The sequence below is a fragment of the Bufo bufo genome, chromosome 2 (genome assembly GCF_905171765.1).
Source record: "Bufo bufo chromosome 2, aBufBuf1.1, whole genome shotgun sequence".
In the NCBI taxonomy this organism is placed as follows: domain Eukaryota; kingdom Metazoa; phylum Chordata; class Amphibia; order Anura; family Bufonidae; genus Bufo; species Bufo bufo.
Genome location: NC_053390.1, coordinates 215624779 through 215645655, shown reverse-complemented (window position 1 = coordinate 215645655; position 20877 = coordinate 215624779). Strand labels below are relative to the sequence as shown.

General features: G+C 44.8%; 1 protein-coding gene across 2 annotated transcripts in view; it reads right to left on the bottom strand.

Moving 5' to 3' along the window:
- CCDC62 (coiled-coil domain containing 62) overlaps nt 1–20877 on the bottom strand; it is a 58108-nt gene extending 37231 nt beyond the window's left edge. The window contains exons 1-6 of one of the 2 annotated variants that reach the window (XM_040416172.1): nt 20778–20877; nt 20502–20559; nt 16904–17075; nt 13127–13293; nt 10353–10454; nt 8506–8677 (exon numbers count right to left, since the gene is read on the bottom strand). In XM_040416172.1, the coding sequence (XP_040272106.1) occupies nt 8506–8677; nt 10353–10454; nt 13127–13293; nt 16904–17075; nt 20502–20528 (640 nt within the window). In that variant the 5' untranslated portion in view covers nt 20529–20559; nt 20778–20877. Of the gene's footprint in view, nt 1–8505; nt 8678–10352; nt 10455–13126; nt 13294–16860; nt 17076–20501; nt 20560–20777 lie in introns of those variants that run through there. The other variant, XM_040416173.1, reaches the window with a different exon arrangement.

Genomic DNA, 20877 nt, shown 5'->3' with positions numbered 1-20877 from the left:
CCTCAGATCCAGTCAGAAAATAACCAGGTACACAACAATGTCTGCACACTTAGCTGAAGGTGCTGCAGCCGCAGAGAAGACGGATCCAAGGACAGCTGGCAATATCCGGAGTGCTTGCAGCAGCAGAACACAGGTCCAGTGAACTGATAGCTACAAGTGAAGATACTCAATAAAGAGCTACAACTGAAATGAGAAATATAATCCACGCCCTACAATAGGAGGAGGGGTGATTTAAAGGCAGGGAAATCAACCGCAAGAGGAACAGCTGGGAGGAAGGAAACAGAAAGTAAAGACTTCGTCACAGGGGCGGAGAAACAGAGCAGTGAGAACTCCTCCAAACTCTAGTAGTGACATCATCACAGGGGTGGAGAAACAGAGCTGTGAGAACGTCTCAAAGCTCTGGTAGTGACAGGGCCACAGGCTATACCCACAAATTTCGGATCTATGAGGGAAAAGATCAGACCCTGGAGCCGGTCGGTTGCCCTGACTACCTGGGGAGCAGTGGGAAGACAGTCTGGGACTTGGTGTCACCCTTATTCGGCAAGGGGTACCATCTTTATGTGGACAATTTTTACACAAGTGTGGCCCTCTTTAGGCATTTGTTTCTAAAACGGATTTGCGCCTGTGGCACCGCGCGAACTAGTCGCGTGGGCTTCCCCCAACGGCTCGTTACCACCCGTCTTGCAAGGGGGGAGAGGGCTGCCTTGTGTAACGAAGAACTGCTCGCGGTGAAATGGAGAGACAAGCGTGACGTTTACATGCTCTCCTCCATTCACGCAGACACGACAATCCAAATTGAAAGGGCAACCCATGTCATTGAAAAGCCCCTCTCAGTCCACGACTATAATGCGCTCATGGGAGGGGTGGACTTCAATGACCAGATGTTGGCTCCCTATTTAGTTTCCCGACGCACCAGACGCTGGTATAAGAAGGTGTCTGTATATTTAATTCAATTGGCTCTGTATAATAGTTTTGTTCTCTACAGTAAGGCTGGGAAAACACGATCCTTCCTCAAATTCCAGGAAGAGATCATCGAGAACCTCCTGTATCCAGAAGGTTCCGTGGCCCCAACCACCAGTGTAGTTAGCCGTCTACACGAGCGACATTTCCCCAGTGTCGTTCCTGGTACCTCAACCCAACCGCCACCCCGAAAAAAATGTCGTGTCTGTAGCAGGAGTGGAATAAGGCGTGACACCCGCTATTTCTGTCCTGACTGTCCTGACCACCCTGCCCTATGCTTAGAAGAGTGTTTCCGGAAGTACCACACACTGGTACACCTAGCATAGGGATTGCATCTCACAGGACAGGCACACAGGGCTATTAGGGCCCTTTTACTCACAGCTGCTGCAAACCTCTCCTTTCACCTGGGATAAAGTGCATAACGTACTTCGCCACATCTTTGGGCGATTTGCGCTTTGCACATTGTCCCATGGGGAAGGAGAGGTTTGTTCTATAAAGGTAAAAAAAAATAAACAAAAAAAAAATTACCGGTAAGTAAAAAAGTTAACGTTCAGTTAAAAAAAGTTTATATGTTCTGTTCAAAAGTTAATAAATTTATTGCGTTGCGGCCTGGTTTTTTCTTTTTTGTTTTGTTTTTTTTTACCTTCCAGGTGGACCAACCGATCGACTAGCTGCAGCACTGATGTGCATTCTGACAGAAGCATTGCGCTGCTGTCAGATTACACGCAAGTCGGTGTATGCGGCGCTGCAAGACGAGATTTCTCCTCTGCAGTAAAAGATACGTTTGCCGAGGCATATGAGCTGAGGAGGTGGCGGTGTTCATATACTTTGGCAAACACTTTGTAAATATAAAAAAAAAAATCCCGGCAATGATTTATTCATCCACATCGATTGATGTGAATGGAGAAATCTGGTTTGCCAGGGCATACGAGCTAAGTGGGTACGGATGTTGGGCGGAGCTCCTATGTCCTGGCAGACGCCTTTCCCCTCCTTTTTCTTTTTTTGGCAGAGATTTTTTCATCCACATTGATCGATGCGAATGAAGAAATCTGTGCCGTTCATTTTTTTCTTTCAGCCCAGAGGCTGAACGAAAAAAAAAAATCTCATTACCCGTATGCTCAATATAAGGAGAATAGCAGAAACTCCTAATGTTGGGCATACATGTAATGATTGCGGAGACCCTCAAATGCCAGGGCAGTACAAACACCCCACAAATAACACCATTTTGGAAAGAAGACACCCCAAGGTATTCGCTGAGGGGCATATTGAGTCCATGAAAGATTGAAATTTTTGTCCCAAGTTAGCGGAAAGGGAGACTTTGTGAGAAAAAAAAATCAATTTCCGCTAACTTGTGCCAAAAATTTATTTTTTCTATGAACTCGCCATGCCCCTCATTGAATACCTTGGGGTGTCTTCTTTCCAAAATGGGGTCACATGTGGGGTATTTATACTGCCCTGGCATTTTAGGGGCCCCAAAGCGTGAGAAGAAGTCTGGTATCCAAATGTCTAAAAATGCCCTCCTAAAAGGAATTTGGGCACCTTTGCCCACCTAGGCTGCAAAAAATGTCACACATGTGGTATCTCCGTATTCAGGAGAAGTTGGGGAATGTGTTTTGGGGCGTCATTTTACATATACCCATGCTGGGTGAGATAAATATCTTGGTCAAATGCCAACTTTGTATAAAAAAAATGGGAAAAGTTGTCTTTTGCCAAGATATTTCTCTCACCCAGCATGGGTATATGTACAATGACACCCCAAAACACATTCCCCAACTTCTCCTGAATACGGAGATACCACATGTGTAACACTTTTTTGCAGCCTAGGTGGGCAAAGGGGCCCACATTCCAAAGAGCACCTTTCGGATTTCACAGGTCATTTACCTACTTACCACACATTTGGGCCCCTAGAATGCCAGGACAGTATAACTACCCCACAAGTGACCCCATTTTGGAAAGAAGACATCCCAAGGTATTCGCTGATGGGCATAGCGAGTTCATAGAATTTTTTATTTTTTGTCACAAGTTAGTGGAAAATGATGATTTTGTTTTTTTTTATTTTTTTTTCTTACAAAGTCTCATATTCCACTAACTTGTGACAAAAAATAAAAAGTTCTATGAACTCACTATGCCCATCAGCGAATACCTTAGGGTGTCTACTTTCCGAAATGGGGTCATTTGTGGGGTGTTTGTACTGTCTGGGCACTGTAGGACCTCAGGAAACATGACAGGTGCTCAGAAAGTCAGAGCTGCTTCAAAAAGCGGAAATTCACATTTTTGTACCATAGTTTGTAAACGCTATAACTTTTACCCAAACCATTATTTTTTTTTACCAAACATTTTTTTTATTATCAAAGACATGTATAACAATAAATTTAGAGCAAAATTTATATATGGATGTCGTTTTTTTTGCAAAATTTTACAACTGAAAGTGAAAAATGTCATTTTTTTGCAAAAACAATCGTTAGATTTCGATTAATAACAAAAAAAGTTAAAATGTCAGCAGCAATGAAATACCACCAAATGAAAGCTCTATTAGTGAGAAGAAAAGGAGGTAAAATTCATTTGGGTGGTAAGTTGCATGACCGAGCAATAAACGGTGAAAGTAGTGTAGGTCAGAAGTGTAAAAAGTGGCCTGGTCTTTCAGGGTGTTTAAGCTATAGGGGCTGAATTGGTTAAAGACTGTGTACAGTATAGGAACGTAAAAGTTAAATTTCTACATTTGTTTGATTATCCAAGTACGGTAGTCAGTAATTTACTTCCAGAAAGGTGGTCTTGGGGACTGTGGTAATGAAGGCAACATTGTTTGTTGCTATACAGTGTCCATGATTAGCCTGTGCCTACACAGAATACCATATACACATGCTACTAATGGATGTGTGGTAAAAGACGACAAGCACAGTCTATGCAGTTTTGGTGAGGAGCCAGCGCTGGGAGGCAGGTAAATAATCTTCCGTTAACAGATCCGGACAAGTGGGGGGGTTGGGTTGCCAAAACTCCCTCCATTTTTGCACAACCCCTTTAAGTTTCAAACAGCATATATGAAAGGGGTACAGCCAGCCACACTTTCAGGTTTCTAGATGCAGTTTTAGAAACCAGTATCAGGACTGGATCATAAAAGGAGAGAAAATATAAAAGAACAGATATGACTATTCCTCTTTCTCATCCGTCTCATTGGGGGACACAGGCATTGACCATGGGTATAGCTGTTGCCGCTAGGAGGTGGACACTAAGCACACAAAGTGTAAGCTCCTCCCTCTTTAGCTTGGTCCCTGCAGGAAGGGTATAGCTGATGAGTTTTAGCTTAGTGTCTGTAGGAGGCAGACCTTCCTGCGTTGCAGGTCTGCCGATTTACTAATTTTGTCTTTCTTTTTTTCTAGCGGGAAGCTTCAGGCAGTCAGAGTAAAAACTGCCTGCCCTCCCACCCAGGAGACGGGAGACCAGGGGGTCACCCAAACCCCCTGCTCGTTCCCACTCTCTAGAAGAAAAGGAAGACCAGAGGTCCCTGTAAAAACCTCTGTCTCCCGCCAGCAAGCGCATCACCGCGGCCGCCTATCACGACCGGCGTGCTGATCACATACAGTGGGGGAAATAATTATTTGACCCCTCACTGATTTTGTAAGTTTGTCCAATGACAAAGAAATGAAAAGTCTCAGAACAGTATCATTTCAATGGTAGGTTTATTGTAACAGTGGCAGATAGCACATCAAAAGGAAAATCGAAAAAATAACTTTAAATAAAAGATAGCAACTGATTTACATTTCATTGAGTGAAATAAGTATTTGAACCCCTACCAACCATTAAGAGTTCTGGCTCCCACAGAGTGGTTAGACACTTCTACTCAATTAGTCACCCTCATTAAGGACACCTGTCTTAACTAGTCACCTGTATAAAAGACACCTGTCCACAGAATCAATCAATCAAGCAGACTCCAAACTCTCCAACATGGGAAAGACCAAAGAGCTGTCCAAGGATGTCAGAGACAAAAATGTAGACCTGCACAAGGCTGGAATGGGCTACAAAACCATTAGCAAGAAGCTGGGAGAGAAGGTGACAACTGTTGGTGCGATTGTTCGAAAATGGAAGGAGCACAAAATGACCATCAATCGACCTCGCTCTGGGGCTCCACGCAAGATCTCACCTCGTGGGGTGTCAATGGTTCTGAGAAAGGTGAAAAAGCATCCTAGAACTACACGGGAGGAGTTAGTTAATGACCTCAAATTAGCAGGGACCACAGTCACCAAGAAAACCATTGGAAACACATTACACCGCAATGGATTAAAATCCTGCAGGGCTCGCAAGGTCCCCCTGCTCAGGAAGGCACATGTGCAGGCCCGTCTGAAGTTTGCCAATGAACACCTGAATGATTCAGAGAGTGACTGGGAGAAGGTGCTGTGGTCTGATGAGACCAAAATAGAGCTCTTTGGCATTAACTCAACTCGCTGTGTTTGGAGGAAGAAAAATGCTGCCTATGACCCCCAAAACACTGTCCCCACCGTCAAGCATGGGGGTGGAAACATTTTGCTTTGGGGGTGTTTTTCTGCTAAGGGCACAGGACAACTTATTCGCATAAACGGGAAAATGGACGGAGCCATGTATCGTGAAATCCTGAGCGACAACCTCCTTCCCTCTGCCAGGAAACTGAAAATGGGTCGTGGATGGGTGTTCCAGCACGACAATGACCCAAAACATACAGCAAAGGCAACAAAGGAGTGGCTCAAGAAGAAGCACATTAAGGTCATGGAGTGGCCTAGTCAGTCTCCGGACCTTAATCCAATCGAAAACCTATGGAGGGAGCTCAAGCTCAGAGTTGCACAGAGACAGCCTCGAAACCTTAGGGATTTAGAGATGATCTGCAAAGAGGAGTGGACCAACATTCCTCCTAAAATGTGCGCAAACTTGGTCATCAATTACAAGAAACGTTTGACCTCTGTGCTTGCAAACAAGGGTTTTTCCACCAAGTATTAAGTCTTTTTTTGTTAGAGGGTTCAAATACTTATTTCACTCAATGAAATGCAAATCAGTTGCTATCTTTTATTTAAAGTTATTTTTTCGATTTTCCTTTTGATGTGCTATCTGCCACTGTTACAATAAACCTACCATTGAAATGATACTGTTCTGAGACTTTTCATTTCTTTGTCATTGGACAAACTTACAAAATCAGTGAGGGGTCAAATAATTATTTCCCCCACTGTACGTGACGCAAAGGGAGGGAAAAGGGAAGGCCCTGTCCAAGGGAGAGGGAAAGGTGGTGACCCCTAACTCACCTTGAGGCTGGCACCTGACTGCCCTGACGTTCCTAGACGGGTTTCTCACCCGTACGCCGATCACGTGCCTAAACCCTGGCTTTCCCTAAGATGAGCCCTAAGTAGTGAATAGGGCGGTGGGGACACTAGTCCTCACCACTAACACTAAAGGAAAACACCAAGGAGAGGGCAGACAATACAGACAAAACATATAATCCCAGGTGGGCGACAACAGTAGACAACAAAAGCCCAACAGGGATCCGGAGGGTAACGCTCTGGAACGACAACCAGGAATGACAGCTACACAGCTCCAGTGGGTCAGTATAGAAGTCCAGCCAGGAAGCTCTATATCTGGCAACCAGAGAAGTGGGAGGGAGAATATAAGGAGGTTGGGAGTGACGGACAAGAAACAGCTGAGGAGAAGCTACGGATCCCTGAGTGAGAAAAAAAGGATTGCAAGGCAAACACAGAAAGCTACCATTAAGAAACAGCGCGATCTTTAGACATAGAGCGCGCAGCCACCCGCTGCGACTTCCTGACCCCGGGTATAACGGAGTCAGACGTGGCTCTTGACACCCTCGTGACACCGCCTCAGCGAAAGTCCCCTCCATTTCCGGTGTAGCGTGCCTCACCAAGGGGCCGCACACCGAAGGTGGTGATCCGGCTGGAGTCAGGGGGGCAGAAGACGTCGGAGAGGCGAGTAGGAGCTACCACCGGACTTGGAAGTCCTACTCCAGTTGGTGCGAGCGGAGACAGCTGTCTCCCGTTCGTTTTTCTTTGCCGCGACTTTTGGCTTTTCCTGCAGTCGGGCATGGACTTGGGGCAGCCTCTTAGCTCTCTCAAAGGGCAAGTGTCGCCTCTCTCCATTCTTTTTCAGCGAAATTTAGCTTCGCTTTCGGAGGTTCAGACTTTTCTGCATGCTGCGCCCCCCTTCCGTCCTCTATTGGATCCTTGGGATCCTAATCTAGTGCTCAACGCTCTCAAATCTTCTTCGTTTGAACCTTTGCAGCAAGTGTCGCTGCGCTTCCTGTCTTATAAGGTGGCTTTTTCGGTTGCAATTACTTCTATCTGTAGAGTGTCGGAACTCGCGGCTCTGTCATGTTGGTCGCTCTTCCTGATCCTCCATCAGGATAAGGTGGTCCTTCGCCCTGTGCAATCCTTCTTGCCGAAGGTGGTGTCGACATTCCATCTAAATGAGGAGATTATTCTTCCTTCCATTTGTCCGGACCAGTCTCATCCTCGAGAACAGTCGCTCCATAATCTGGACCTGGTGTGTGCAGTGCGTATCTATTTGTCCCAGACGGCATCTTTCAGGCGGACGGATTTCCTGTTCGTGATTCCAGAGGGGCCGAGACGAGGGCTGGCAGCGTCAAAGACTTCCATTTCCACATGGATTTGTTTGGCTATTGTGGAAGCGTACCGCGTTAAGGACCGGGCCCCGGCCTTCCAGGTGACTGCTCATTCGGCTCAGGCAGTGGGAGCTTCTTGGGCGGTGCATCACGGGGCTTCGGCCCTTCAGGTGTGCAAGGCGGCAACCTGGTCGTCTTTGCATACTTTTTCTAAGTTTTACAGGGTGCACCCCTTTGCATCTTCTGACACATCTTTGGAGCGTAGAGTTTTGCAAACAGCGGTTCTCTGATTGGCAGGGGGATTGTAGTTATGCCCACCCCCAGGGACTGCTCTGGAACGTCCCATGTCAATGCCTGTGTCCCCCAATGAGACAAATAAGAAAACTAGATTTTTGTACTCACCGTAAAATCTGTTTCTCTTCCGTTCATTGGGGGACACAGCTCCCAACCAGTTTTTTATTTATGGGCCTGTGGGGTTCTGGGTTTGCACATAATGTGATTTTCTTATGTCTGGCTTCTCCTACTGCTTTTGCACTAAACTGATTAGCTTGGTCCCTGCAGGAAGGGATATAGCTAAAGCGGAGGAGCTTACACTTTGTGTGCTTAGGGTCGCCTCCTAGCGGCAACAGCTATACCCATGGTCAAGGCCTGTGTCCCCCAATGAACAGAAGAGAAACAGATTTTACGGAGAGTACAAAAATCTAGTTTTTAAATTCCCTCCTGGGTTTTATTTTCAAAACTGCATCAGGAAACCTGAACATGTGCTGTACCCTCACATGCTTATTTCAATTAAATTACAAAAACACAGTTTTTTGCTCCCAGAAGGTGAAAATACACCATGGAGGTAGAAGGTCCACAGCATGGTTTACACAGATCGAAACGGACCTTGTGCTGACATTGCAAGAATTGTTCAATTCTGTGGCTCTCAGAGATGAGGGAAAAAAATCTCATACCTTTCAGCTTATCAAGTTCAGTCTTCAAGCATTTTATTCTGATCTTCAGCCCTTGCATTTCTTTCATAGCTGAAGTTTCTCTGTGTCTTGTCTCACGTAATGCTGCTTCCAGGTCTTTAAATCGAGAAGTGAACTCTGAGATGTGATTGGTCGCTTCTACAATATCCTTGTCCTAGAAAACAAAATTGCATATTGCTTGGATAGGACAACAAGCAAAACACTTCACTGGGCAACTTGTTAATAATAAAATTATTTTAATGTACCACTGACATGTACGTGCATCTCCCAGTAGAGTTTTATTCTTTTTTTTTTTTTCATGAAAATAGATCAAACCTGGTATAGCAAGGTCCTGTTCACATCAGTGTTATTGCTGTTGTTGAGAGAAGCTAAAATGCGGCACAGCATCCATTGCACGAAGGACACTGCCTTTGCCAGGCGGATTCCAATCATGAATAATGGATCCATTAGGTTATGCCAAGTTGTCGGTCATCTTACCGGGATAACATAGCCAACAACCTTTGGCTACAGCATCGATGTGCCTGTATACCGCACGTGATTGCTGCAGGCAATCTCTGGTCTCCGCAATATACAGCAAAAGATTGCTCAGCCCAGTCATTGGCTGTAGAGATCAAGTACAGTTTACAGGCACGTCACCACTTCACTGAGGAAGATAAGGCCAAACAGGGAGGATGGAGTGATGACGCTGGAATGGAGGAGGTTCACGATGGAAAGTAAAACTATTTTTAATTACTCTAATTGGTTGGAACGTCAACAACCCCTTTACCTCTCCTGACATGTCTGTCTTAGTTACTACTTGCAATTTCTCCATTATTACTGTTAGGCCCCTTGCAGACGAGCGTTCCTCCCGCAGCGAGTCCGCATCGCAGCTCCCGGCCTGACCCAGCACTGATGGGATTCACATAGCATTATATTGATTTATGATGCTATGTAACCCTTACAGTTCTGGAATGTATTGGATAACACTGGCAGCATGGGAGTTCAGACCGGGTGTGTGATGCGGACTCTCTGCGGGAGGAATGCTCATATGCAAGGGGCCTTAGAAGTTTGTGAATCAATCAACAGTAATAAACAGTCTGTAATAAAGGTTGGTTACAGGTGCATGGTGGTAGGGGGGCATATACCAACTAGGCACATTGCTGCAATCTCACTCCACCACTTTCCCTACTTACCCATGCCCCATTCCCTTACAGCCCTCATCCCTCCTCCTCTCTCCATAGATTTGTGTGTGAGGCTGGAGAAGGGAACTACTAGAGATAAGAGAGTGAGGGAATGGAAAGAGGAGGAAAGCAGCCTGAGAAGCCCATGAGGAAAAAAATATTTATTCATGTATCTTACAAAGTTAGATTCACCCGTACTATTCATTTATAAAATCTTGTTTATAACTGGAGGTATACTTTAACTCAAAGTAATATATAATGCAATATTCTCTATGGGCTGCATTACACCAACAGATTTTCTGACTAATCATTGGTCAGATGGCAGTTTACACACACAGATATTTTGTTATGCACACCAATGATTGGTCAGAAATTGGTCAGATAATCTGTCGGTGTATCTGACAGCCCTATGTGTCCTAGGAGATCACCCACGTCTTCCTTCTTGTCAAATCCTGTGTCTGGCTGTACAATAACTGGCTGCAGCAGGAGCCTCCCCATTTGTCCTGTCTGCAGTAAGACCATGTTAGCTGATGTCTTCATGCCATGCATAGTCTATGCACTCATTTGGTTTGCCCCGCTACTGACCACTGTAATGTATCAGCATCAACTCTTTTGAAAACCAATTAAAAAATAATTAATAAATATTGGTTAGCAGGAATAGAACATTACCTTCAGCCTCAGTAAAGTGGAAAGCTCCTGTTCTCTGGCCTTTAATCGTCCCACCTGGGCAGACAACTCCAAAACGGAATCATTCAAACTTTGATTCTTTTCCTATTAATGCAGTTCAAATAAGTGCAGACTTTTAGGCAATTAGAAATAACATCATTACCAAGTCCAGAAGTTGAACTACATTACAGTAAAATCTCTTCTATCCTGCTACTGTGCATTTACATTTCACAGCCCCCTTTCTACATGGTCTGATTGATCATTCTGTTCTCAGTAGCTTATGCTCTGTGTTGCACACAGCAGATCAGAGGATGGAGAGGGGGGAAAAGCATGAGAGGAAGGCAGCTCATACAGTTGTAGATAGGATTGAATGCACAGCCAGTCAACAGGCAGTTTGAGAGGGGGAAATAGTACAGGCTGTGTACACGAGTAGAGAGAAAGCAGGACACTCACATCAAAACAGCACCACCAGTCAGTACAAATGAGAAGAGATCCTTCATGGGTTGTATCACTACAGGAATGAAGCTATGTCGATACAAAAAAGGTAGCGAAGTCAGCAGCATCCTGGACACACAGATCCAGCATGTATTGCTGGAAGGGACATATCTATGAGAAAGATCTGAAACTGGAAACAGGTTGCAAACTGAATTTCAAGGAGTTTGAAAGTTAAGGAAGGAAAGAAATTGCAGCCTGAAAGTTAGTGCTACTTTTTTTTTTTTGCACAAGGCCACCTCTAAGAATCATCTTTACCATGTCAGAGGTGTCTATAGCCTTTAACCCCTTCAACCACCATGACGTACCCGTACGGCATCGGTGGTTGAGTTAATGTATGGAGCGGGCTGCTGCAGTGAACCCTCTCCATACGTGGTGTGTGCCAGCTGTATCATACAGCAAGCACCCAGTCGCAATGACGGGGAACAGCGATCCCGGTGAACCCCGTAATTTAACCTCTCACCGATAGCAGGCACCGGTGAGGCAAGAGAGAGGGATGAAGCTCCCTCTGCCTTCCGATCGGAGCCCCCACAGTGAAATCGCAGGGCTTCGATCTAGCGATCGACCAATTATCGGATTTACCGATGTTATCAGGCGATATTCATGATTTTCTAAGTTATCTGTATCTAACCTTGCCGATAATGCGTCCAGCGCGCTATCAAAGAACAGCCTATATGACAGGAAGCTGCGTTCAGCGGCAGTTAACCCCTAAGGTGCCGCACCTGAGGGGTTAACTGCTGCCGCTGATCGCAGCTCCCAGTCAGAGGCAGGGTGCCGGCTATGTGATTCTGCACCAACACACTCGCCTCCTGTATTAAACGTTAATTATCATTAGTAGCGCACTGCGCCCTCCCCAGTATTAAAAACATTGGTGGCGCAGTGCGCCCCCCTACTCCCCCGAAGTATTAAAGTAATTGGTGGCGCAGTGCACCCTCCCCCCCAACTCCCAGTATTAAAATCATTGGTGGCAGTGGCCACAGGGTCCCCTCGCCTCATCTTCATTTGTGGTGCAGTGGCAGTTGTGATCAGAGCCCCAGCAGTGTAATCCTGGGGCTCCATTCGGTTACCATGGCAGCCAGGACGCTACTGAAGCCCAGGGCAGCAGGGAGAGTGTAAGATCCTATTCACCCTAATAGAGCTCTATCAGGGTGAATAGGACAAGGGATTAAAAGATCCTAGGTTCTATATAAACAATAAATAAACATATCACATATTGCCACGTCCAAAAAGTCCAAACTATTAAAATATAAAAAATATAAATCTCCTGTGGTGAACGCCATAACAGAATTTTTTTATTTTTTTTTCAAAAACGAAAATGCACAGAATATCGGTATAAGTTATCGGCCTGAAAGTTCACAGGCTCTAAAAAAAAATAAAAAAATCAATATCAGTCAATCCCTACTACGATCAGTTACCATGGCAGCCTGGATGCTTGTGTAGCCTTCCAGGCCTGCCATGGTAAGCTCCCTGCTGCTGTGTGCACAAAGCACAGTGCAGCAGGGAGCATGTGAAAATCCTATTCACCCTAATAAATCTTTATTAGGGTGAATAGGATGAGGGATCAAAAGATTCCAGGTTCTAGCCCCCTAAGGGGGTTTAAAATAAAAAAACATTAAAAGTTTAAATCACCCACCTTTACCTATTTTACATATAAAAATATATTAACAATAAAAATAATATACATATCAAGTATTACAGCGTCCGGAAATGTTAAACAAAATTCTTGTGCGGTGAACACCTATTTTTAGTCACCTGTCCCCCCCCAAAAAAATTGAACAACAGTGATCAAAAAAATAGTCCCAATAAAAACTACAGTTCATCCTACGAAAAACAAGCCCTCATACAGCTCTGTGGATGGAAATATAAAAAAAATTATGTCAGAAAATGGCGATGCAAAGAAAATGTAGATTTTTTCAAAGGTTTTTATTTTTAAGTAGTAAAAAAAAGTATACAAGTTTGATATAGCTCTGTATTCATATTGAGCCGCGGAAAAAGAACGTCATGTCATGTCAAACGTCACGTGATGTCAAAATATCAAAAACCTTAGCGTAGTTGTGGTTTTTTTGCAATTTAACCTCACAAAGTTTTTTTTTCCTGTTTTCCAATAACAGACATGGTAAATTAAATGGTGCCCTTAAAAAACACAACTTACCCCACAAAAAATAAGCCCTCATATGGCTATATGAATGGAAAATTAAAAACGTTATGGCTATTGGAACGTGTGGAAACGAAAAACAAAAATGCACAACCAAAAATGGGCCCGGTACTTAAGGGGTTAAACTTACCTCCAAGTCTTGACAATGGTTGTTTGCTTCTGAAGCTTTGAGACACACTTCCTGAAGTTGCTGTTGGGTATTTTCCAATGTCGTTTTTCGATACTGCTGTTGTGTTTCCAGTAATTTTATCCTTTTAGTTACTGATCTGATTACTTCATTCCTTCTTTGAAGTTCATCTAAAGTAAGTAACCACACCACACACAGGGTAAGGTCATTCTGTCTTTCTCAAGCTGACCCAAATGTTAGTGAAGGCGCAGAGATGAGTACAATACTTCATTATATCTTAGCGGGAGAGACATTATACGTCAGTATACTGTATTTCTGGGGGACATATTCCCCTGTGACCCAGGTTTATCGACGTCATACTGGTGGCCGCCATATTTTGTTTGTTGTGTAATACACCTGTAAAAGGGGTGCTGATGCAGTTTTCTCCATCTGTATCTGTTTGTATGAGACTGCATCCTCCAGAGAAGAGGAACCAAAGCGAGGAGAAATCTGCATTGTTAAGAGGCATGGGGTAGGTCTTAGGCCTCTTTCACACTTGCGTTGTCCGGATCCGTCGTGCACTCCATTTGCCGGAAGTGCCCGCCGGATCCGTAACACCGCAAGTGAACTGAAAGCATTTGAAGACGGATCCGTCTTCAAAATGCATTCAGTGTTACTATGGCACCAAGGACGCTATTAAAGTCCTGGTTGCCATAGTAGTAGTGGGGAGCGGGGGAGCAGTATACTTCCCGTCCGTGCGGCTCCCGGGGCGCTCCACAATGACGTCAGAGCGCCCCATGCGCATGGATGACGTGATCCATGCAACACGTCATCCATGCGTGTGGGGCGCCCTGACGTCACTCTGAAGCGCCCCGGGAGCCGCACGGACGGTAAGTATACTGCTCCCCCGCTCCCCACTACACTTTACCATGGCAACCAGGACTTTAGCGTCCTGGCAGCCATGGTAACCATTCAGAAAAAGCTAAACGTCGGATCCGGTAATGCGCCGAAACGACGTTTAGCTTAAGGCCGAATCCGGATTAATGCCTTTCAATGGGCATTAATTCCGGATCCGGCCTTGCGGCAAGTGTTCAGAATTTTTGACCGGAGCAAAAAGCGCAGCATGCTGCAGTATTTTCTCCGGCCAAAAAACGTTCCGTTCCGGGGATAATCATGATCAGGATTCTTCCGGCATAGAGCCCCGACGACGGAACTCTATGCCGGAACACAACAACGCAAGTGTGAAAGAGCCCTTAAAATCACACAGGATATGCAAACTTGCTGTACAAACTTGGTCTTTATTAAAAATATTGAGATCTGTAACAAAGGGTTAACTGGTTTTCTAATTGTGTGACTGGTACTTTCACTTTGTACCATCATCTAATAACCCTCATCTCTAAACTACTAAGGCCCCTTTAACACGAGCGTGACAGATTAGGTCCGGATGCGTTCAGTGAAACTCGCACCACTTTGCAAGCAAGTTCAATCAGTTTTGTCTGCGATTGCGTTCAGTTTTTTCAGCGCGGTTGCAATGCGTTTTGATGCATTTTTTACGCGCGTGATAAAAAACGGAAGGTTTACAAACAACATCTCCTAGCAACCATCCGTGAAAAACACATTTCATCCACACCTGCTTGCGGATGCAATGAGTTTTTCACGCAGCCCCATTTGCTTCTATGGGGCCAGGGATGCGTGAAAATATATAAATATAGAACATGCTGCGTTTTTCACGCAATGCAGAACTGATGCGTGAAAAAAAAACGCTCATGTACACAGACCCATTGAAATTAATGGGTCAGGATTTAGTGCGGGTGCTATGCGTTCACGTCACGCATTGCACCCGTGCAGAAAACTCGCTCGTGTGAAAGGGGCCTAAGTCCCCTTTCACACGGGCGAGATTTCCACGCGGGTGCAATGCGTGAGGTAAACGCATTGCACCCGCACTGAATCCGGACCCATTCATTTCTATGGGGCTGTGCACATAAGCGGTGATTTTCACACATCACTTGTGCGTTGCATGAAAATCACAGCATGCTCCTCTTTGTGCGTTTTCCACGCAACGCAGGCCCCATAGAAGTGAATGGGGCTGTGTGAAAATCGCAAGCATCCGCAAGCAAGTGCGGATGCGGTGCGATTTTCACGCACGGTTGCTAGGAGACGATCAGGGTGGGGACCCGATCATTATTATTTTCCCTTATAACATGGTTATAAGGGAAAATAATAGCATTCTTAATACAGAATGCATAGTACAATAGGGCTGGAGGGGTTAAAAAAAAACGTCATCTTTGCTGTGCACAGGAAAAGGACCTGTGGTGATGTCACTGCGGTCATCACATGGTCCGTCACATGATCTATCACCATGGAGATGGATCATGTGATGAGCACAGTGACGTCATCAAAGGTCCTATTCCTCAAAGAAGAAGACAGAAGAGAAGCCAGGCTGCGCGAGCAAGTAGATTAAGGTGAGTTAAATATCTTTTTATTTATTTTTTAACCCCTCCAGCCCTATTGTACTATGCATTCTGTATTAAGAATGCTATTATTTTCCCTTATAACCATGTTATAAGTGAAAAAAATAAAATCTACACAACACCTAACCCAAACCCGAACTTCTGTGAAGAAGTCCGGGTTCGGGTCTGGGTACCAAACATGTCGATTTTTGTCACGCGCATGCAAAACGCATTACAGTGTTTTGCACTCGCATGGAAAAATCGGGCATTTTCCCGCAACGCACCCGCATCTTATCCGGGCCAAAAACATGACGCCCGTGTGAAAGAGGCCTAAGAGGTCATAAACACTTATTTAAGCCACATTCTAAGGCTACTTTCACAATAGCGTTTTGGCTTTCCGTTTCTGAGATCCATTCAGGGATCTCACAAGCGGTCTAAAACGGATCAGTTTTGCCCTAATGCATTCTGAATGGATAAGGATCCACTCAGAATGCATCAGTTTGCCTCCGTTCAGTCACCATTCCGCTCTGGAGGCGGACACCAAAACGCTGCCTGCAGCGTTTTGATGTCCGTCTGATGAAACTGAGCCAAACGGCACAATAGAAAACGGATCAGTCCCCCATTGACTTTCAATGGTGTTCAAGACGGATTCGTCATGGCTATAGAAGATATAATACAACCGGATCCGTTCATAACGGATGCATGCGGTTATATTATTGTAACGGAAGCGTTTTTGCAGATCCATGACGGATCCGCAAAAAACGCTAGTGTGAAAGAAGCCTTGAGTGTTTATAATCCGTAATGAGTGTTTATAATGTCAGAGAGCAGAGATAACTCCCTAACTGTCGGAAAAGACAGAAAATCCACAGGCTGCTACTAGAGCATCTAAGATATGTACAGAAAAAAGGGCTTCATATTTGTAATAAAGACCAATTAAAAAATGTTTTTTTTTTAGCTCAAAATGAGAGTACAATGCAATAATTTTAAAAAAAATGCCCCCAAAGGTGTACATAGCCTTTAAGTGTTATTCCATAACATATACTGTGTGAACTTAGCCTAAAACAGCTTGTTATAAGCAGAGTCTATGAGACAAATACGTCAGCTTGTTTATATCATTTTCAGGTTCTTTCATGTGTATAGAGACTCTTTTATATGAGCCAACGCCCAGGCAATTATCAGGAACAGACCAATGATTCTCTGCTGTATAAAAGATGCGATCACCTAATAAACAAGCATTTGCTCATTGGTTGATCAGAGGCACATTGACATGGGCCAGCTTTCGAGAGTGAGTGATAAATAGTTCCCTACTGTGTATGAAGAGACATTGGTACAAAAGCCTTGGGATCCATACTTTCCAGCCTGAGAACATGCTGTCTATCATTCTCCCAAGCGATCAGCTGCCTCTGATGCGCTGACACCATATCATTTAGCTCCTTGTCTCTATCTTTAAGCTCGGCGATCAATAGTTGTAGCTCCTTCCTTTGCTTCTGAATTGTAGAATTTTCAAGATCTGTAGAAACAAACTTGAGAGAGAGCAGACAAAAAGTAACAGAACATGAGACTGAAATCCTGTGCATATTATAGAAGTCTATACTGTCTGAGTACAGCACGTTGTCACTGCTGCTGACAACCTCATGAGAAGTGCGTGCTAGATTGTGAATTATGCCATCTATTATTACTTTTTATATCCCTAGCGTACCATAGGCCGGGTTCACATCACCACTTTCACACTGGCGTTTTGGTTTCCGTTTGCGAGATCCGTTTCAGGGCTCCCCAATGCATTCTGAATGGATGAGGATCTGCTCAAAATGCATCAGTTTGGCTCCGTCCTGCCTCCATTCCGCTTTGGAGGCGGACACCAAAACGCTGCTTGCACCAATTTGGTGTCCACCTGACGATGTGGAGGCAAACAGATCTGTCCTGACACACAATGTAAGTCAATGGGGAGGGATCCGTTTTCACTGACACAATCTGGCACAATAGAAAACGGATCCGTCCCCATTGATTTTCAATGGTGTTTAAGACGGACCCGTTTTGGCTATGTTAAAGATAATACAAACGTATCCGTTCTGAACGGATGCATGCAGTTGTATTATCGGTGCGGATCCGTCTGTGCAGATCCATGACGGATGCGCACCAAACGCGAGTGTGAAAGTAGCCTTAGTTTTCCGTTCTGATCCATCAGAAGAACAAAAAGATAAATCAATTTTGATCCTGTATTTTGAGTGAAGGCGCAGAGATGAGTACAATACTGTATTTTCAGTTCTGTCTGAGATTCTTTATTTTTGACAGGAGAAAAAGTCCACAGACGAAAGTGACAAAATCAGATGCAAAATTTGTATAACGGATGCTCAAAATACAGATGAAAACAACGGAAAACTAAACGGTGATGTGAACGCCACTAAGGCCAACGTATTATAGCGCTGTAACAAGACTGTTACCATTCACATCAGTCACAATGGGCTCCAAAATCAAAAAAATTTGTCATGAACACTAGGACAATTTTATAGAAAACCAATTAACCCCAGGGTGCGTTTTTAGATTGTGGGAGGAAACCCACAAGGAGCAATTTGATACACGCAGTCCACATCCCTTCCACAAAAAATACAGAACATGTCCTATGGTGTGCCTGGCGTGAAAAAACGACTATCCCCTGGCTTTTCACCAACATTATGCCTGCTTCCAGGCTTAAATCTTTTTGCTGGGGCCCCTGTTCTGCCTAACAACGTTAAACTGGCGGTGGAACTAAATACTGTTGCACAGCTGGTCGAATAAGGGACTTTTTTTACAACTAAAATATTAGCAAGTCCTTTAATAAATGACCCCCATTGTGCGCGCAGCAGTTATCGTCCAGCCGATTCTCAGCATATTTGCCTGGTTGTGGCCAGATCTCCGCCAGTCCCCATTATAGTTAATATGTCAGGACAGCGGCACTTCAGCTTCCGGATTCTAAGCAATAGTGTAAAACTAGCCTAAGGGCTCATGCACACGGAAAAAAAAAATCTGTATCGTACCGTTTTTGGCGGCCCATATGCGGAAGTTCACTTCAACATACCGTACCCCTGCATACCACTGTGACGTGCAAGCATATGGCAAGTCACCGCTGCAGCTAGTCATTGTACTCAGCGTTAAACCATTAAAGGGGTTGTCCAGGCTCAGAGCTGTACCCGGACATAACACCTTCTTCCCCTACTCAGCCCCTCTGACATGAGCATTGGAGCATTTTATGCTCTGATGCTCTCCCTCGATTGTGCTGAATTGCGCAAGAAAATTGATTTTCTTCATTAGATCCGGTGATGTACCAGGTCTCTGGTAGTCGGACCTAACAGTGTTCCCGGTGATGTCACCGGCACTAATGGGCGGGCTTTAGCGCTGCCCAAGCCTGTAAAACGGCTAGGGCAGCGCTAAAGCCTGCCCATTAGTGCTGATGATGTCACTGGGAACACTGCTAGGTGGAAGCCTCCGCCTAGCAGTGTAAAAATGTAAACAAAAAAGCCCTTGCCCTGCACAATCCAGAGCAGGGCATGGGAGACCATCGGAGCTCATGTCAGGGGCTGACTGGAGGAAGAAGGGGATATGTCCCTTTAAGGACAGAGATTGGTTATGTATTTTGTAAAAGAGCAGTGGCAGGAGGACTGGACCAGCGCTGCAGAAAGGAGTTAGTATTAAGGCATCATGCACACAACCATATATTTTTTTCCACATATGTTCCACTTTTTTTTTGGTGGATTGGATATATATTATATACCTATACATGTCAAAGAAGCCACACAAAATGCCGACAACACACTATGTGCTGTCCGCACCCGTATATACACCCCACAAACAATAAAAAAAATAATAGAACATACCCTATTCCTGTCCGTTTTGTGGACAATAATAGGTATTTTGACATTGGGGCCCACGGAAATTGCTGATCAGCAAAATACGAATACAGTCCATGATGCATCCTCATTTGGTCCACATTTTGCAGCCACGTATAGGATGTTCTATCACTTTGTGGAACAGACATATGGATGCGGAAAGCTCAGGGATCATGGACCCATTGAAGTCAATGGGTCTGCAAAAAAAAAAAAGAAAAGTGAATGGCACGCAGACCACATGTGTATTTTGCAGATCTGCGATTTGTGTACCGCAAAACAGATTTAGTCGTGTGCATGAGGCCTAATTATTTTTACTTTAGGCCATTGGAGTTCTTGTCCAAGATTTTTAAAGAGGACCCTTCACCACTCCTGACATGTCTGTTTAATAGCTTTATGCCTTCCCCATGTAATAATTCTGGAGCCTCTATTCTTATGTCTGTATGTCGTGTCATTCCTTTATTATTTCTGCTAGAAGTTATGAATGAATTGCTATTAGCCTTCAGTAAGGGCACAGAGGGTGGTAACCAGTTGGGGGGGGTGTCCCTGCACAAACCTCTATCCAATCAGTGCTGCCATTTTCAGACTGTGCAGGTCCCCCCCCCCCCCACCCCACACCAACTTGTTACCACCCTCTGTACCCTTACTGCAGACTGCTAGCAATTCATTCATAACTTCTAGCAGAAATAATAAAGGAATGACACAACATACAGACATAATAGATGCTCCAGAATTATTATTACATGGGGAATGCATGAAGCTATTAAACAGGCATGTCAGGAGCGATGAAAGGTCCTCTTCTTTATGGAAGTCCCAACAGTACCCAGGGGGTCTCCTCCACACCTCACAGACCAACATGAACAGCCAAGATTTATTTCACCTATTCTGTTACGTGACGCTTCAAGCAATATGGCGCATGCATCGACATCACAAGTGAGGACCAGTGACAATAGTGATTTATGGCCCCAGTGCATTGCATAGTTGCCAAAACTGCCGGAATAGTTCCAAATTTTCAGAGACAATCCCAGCGAATTCAGCTTTTCCGGCGGTCACATCACTTTCTATTAGATTTAGGTAGGATCTCTGTACCTTCGGGGTGGAATCTGAGAAGTTCATGAGGACTGGGCCGCATCACCACAGGGACACACTGTGAGAAGAGAACAGACAAAGATTGGGGCTAGCATTTCATCAATGAGCAGAACCTGGACCCACTGCAGACACCAATCTGTCCGGTGCCGTACAGCCAGTGACTACTAACGCATGGTACTATCACATAACGCATGCGGCAGGTAATGGTGCATGTTCACATGCAGCACCATGACGATACAGAGTCTACCCCGCCCCCATAACGTATCCTACACTTACCTGCAAACCCTACCGCTCCAATTCCTGTACTAATACTAACGCGAAATCACGTCCAACTTTAAACCAAGTCTCGCGAGATGTGATCCATCATTAACGCGAC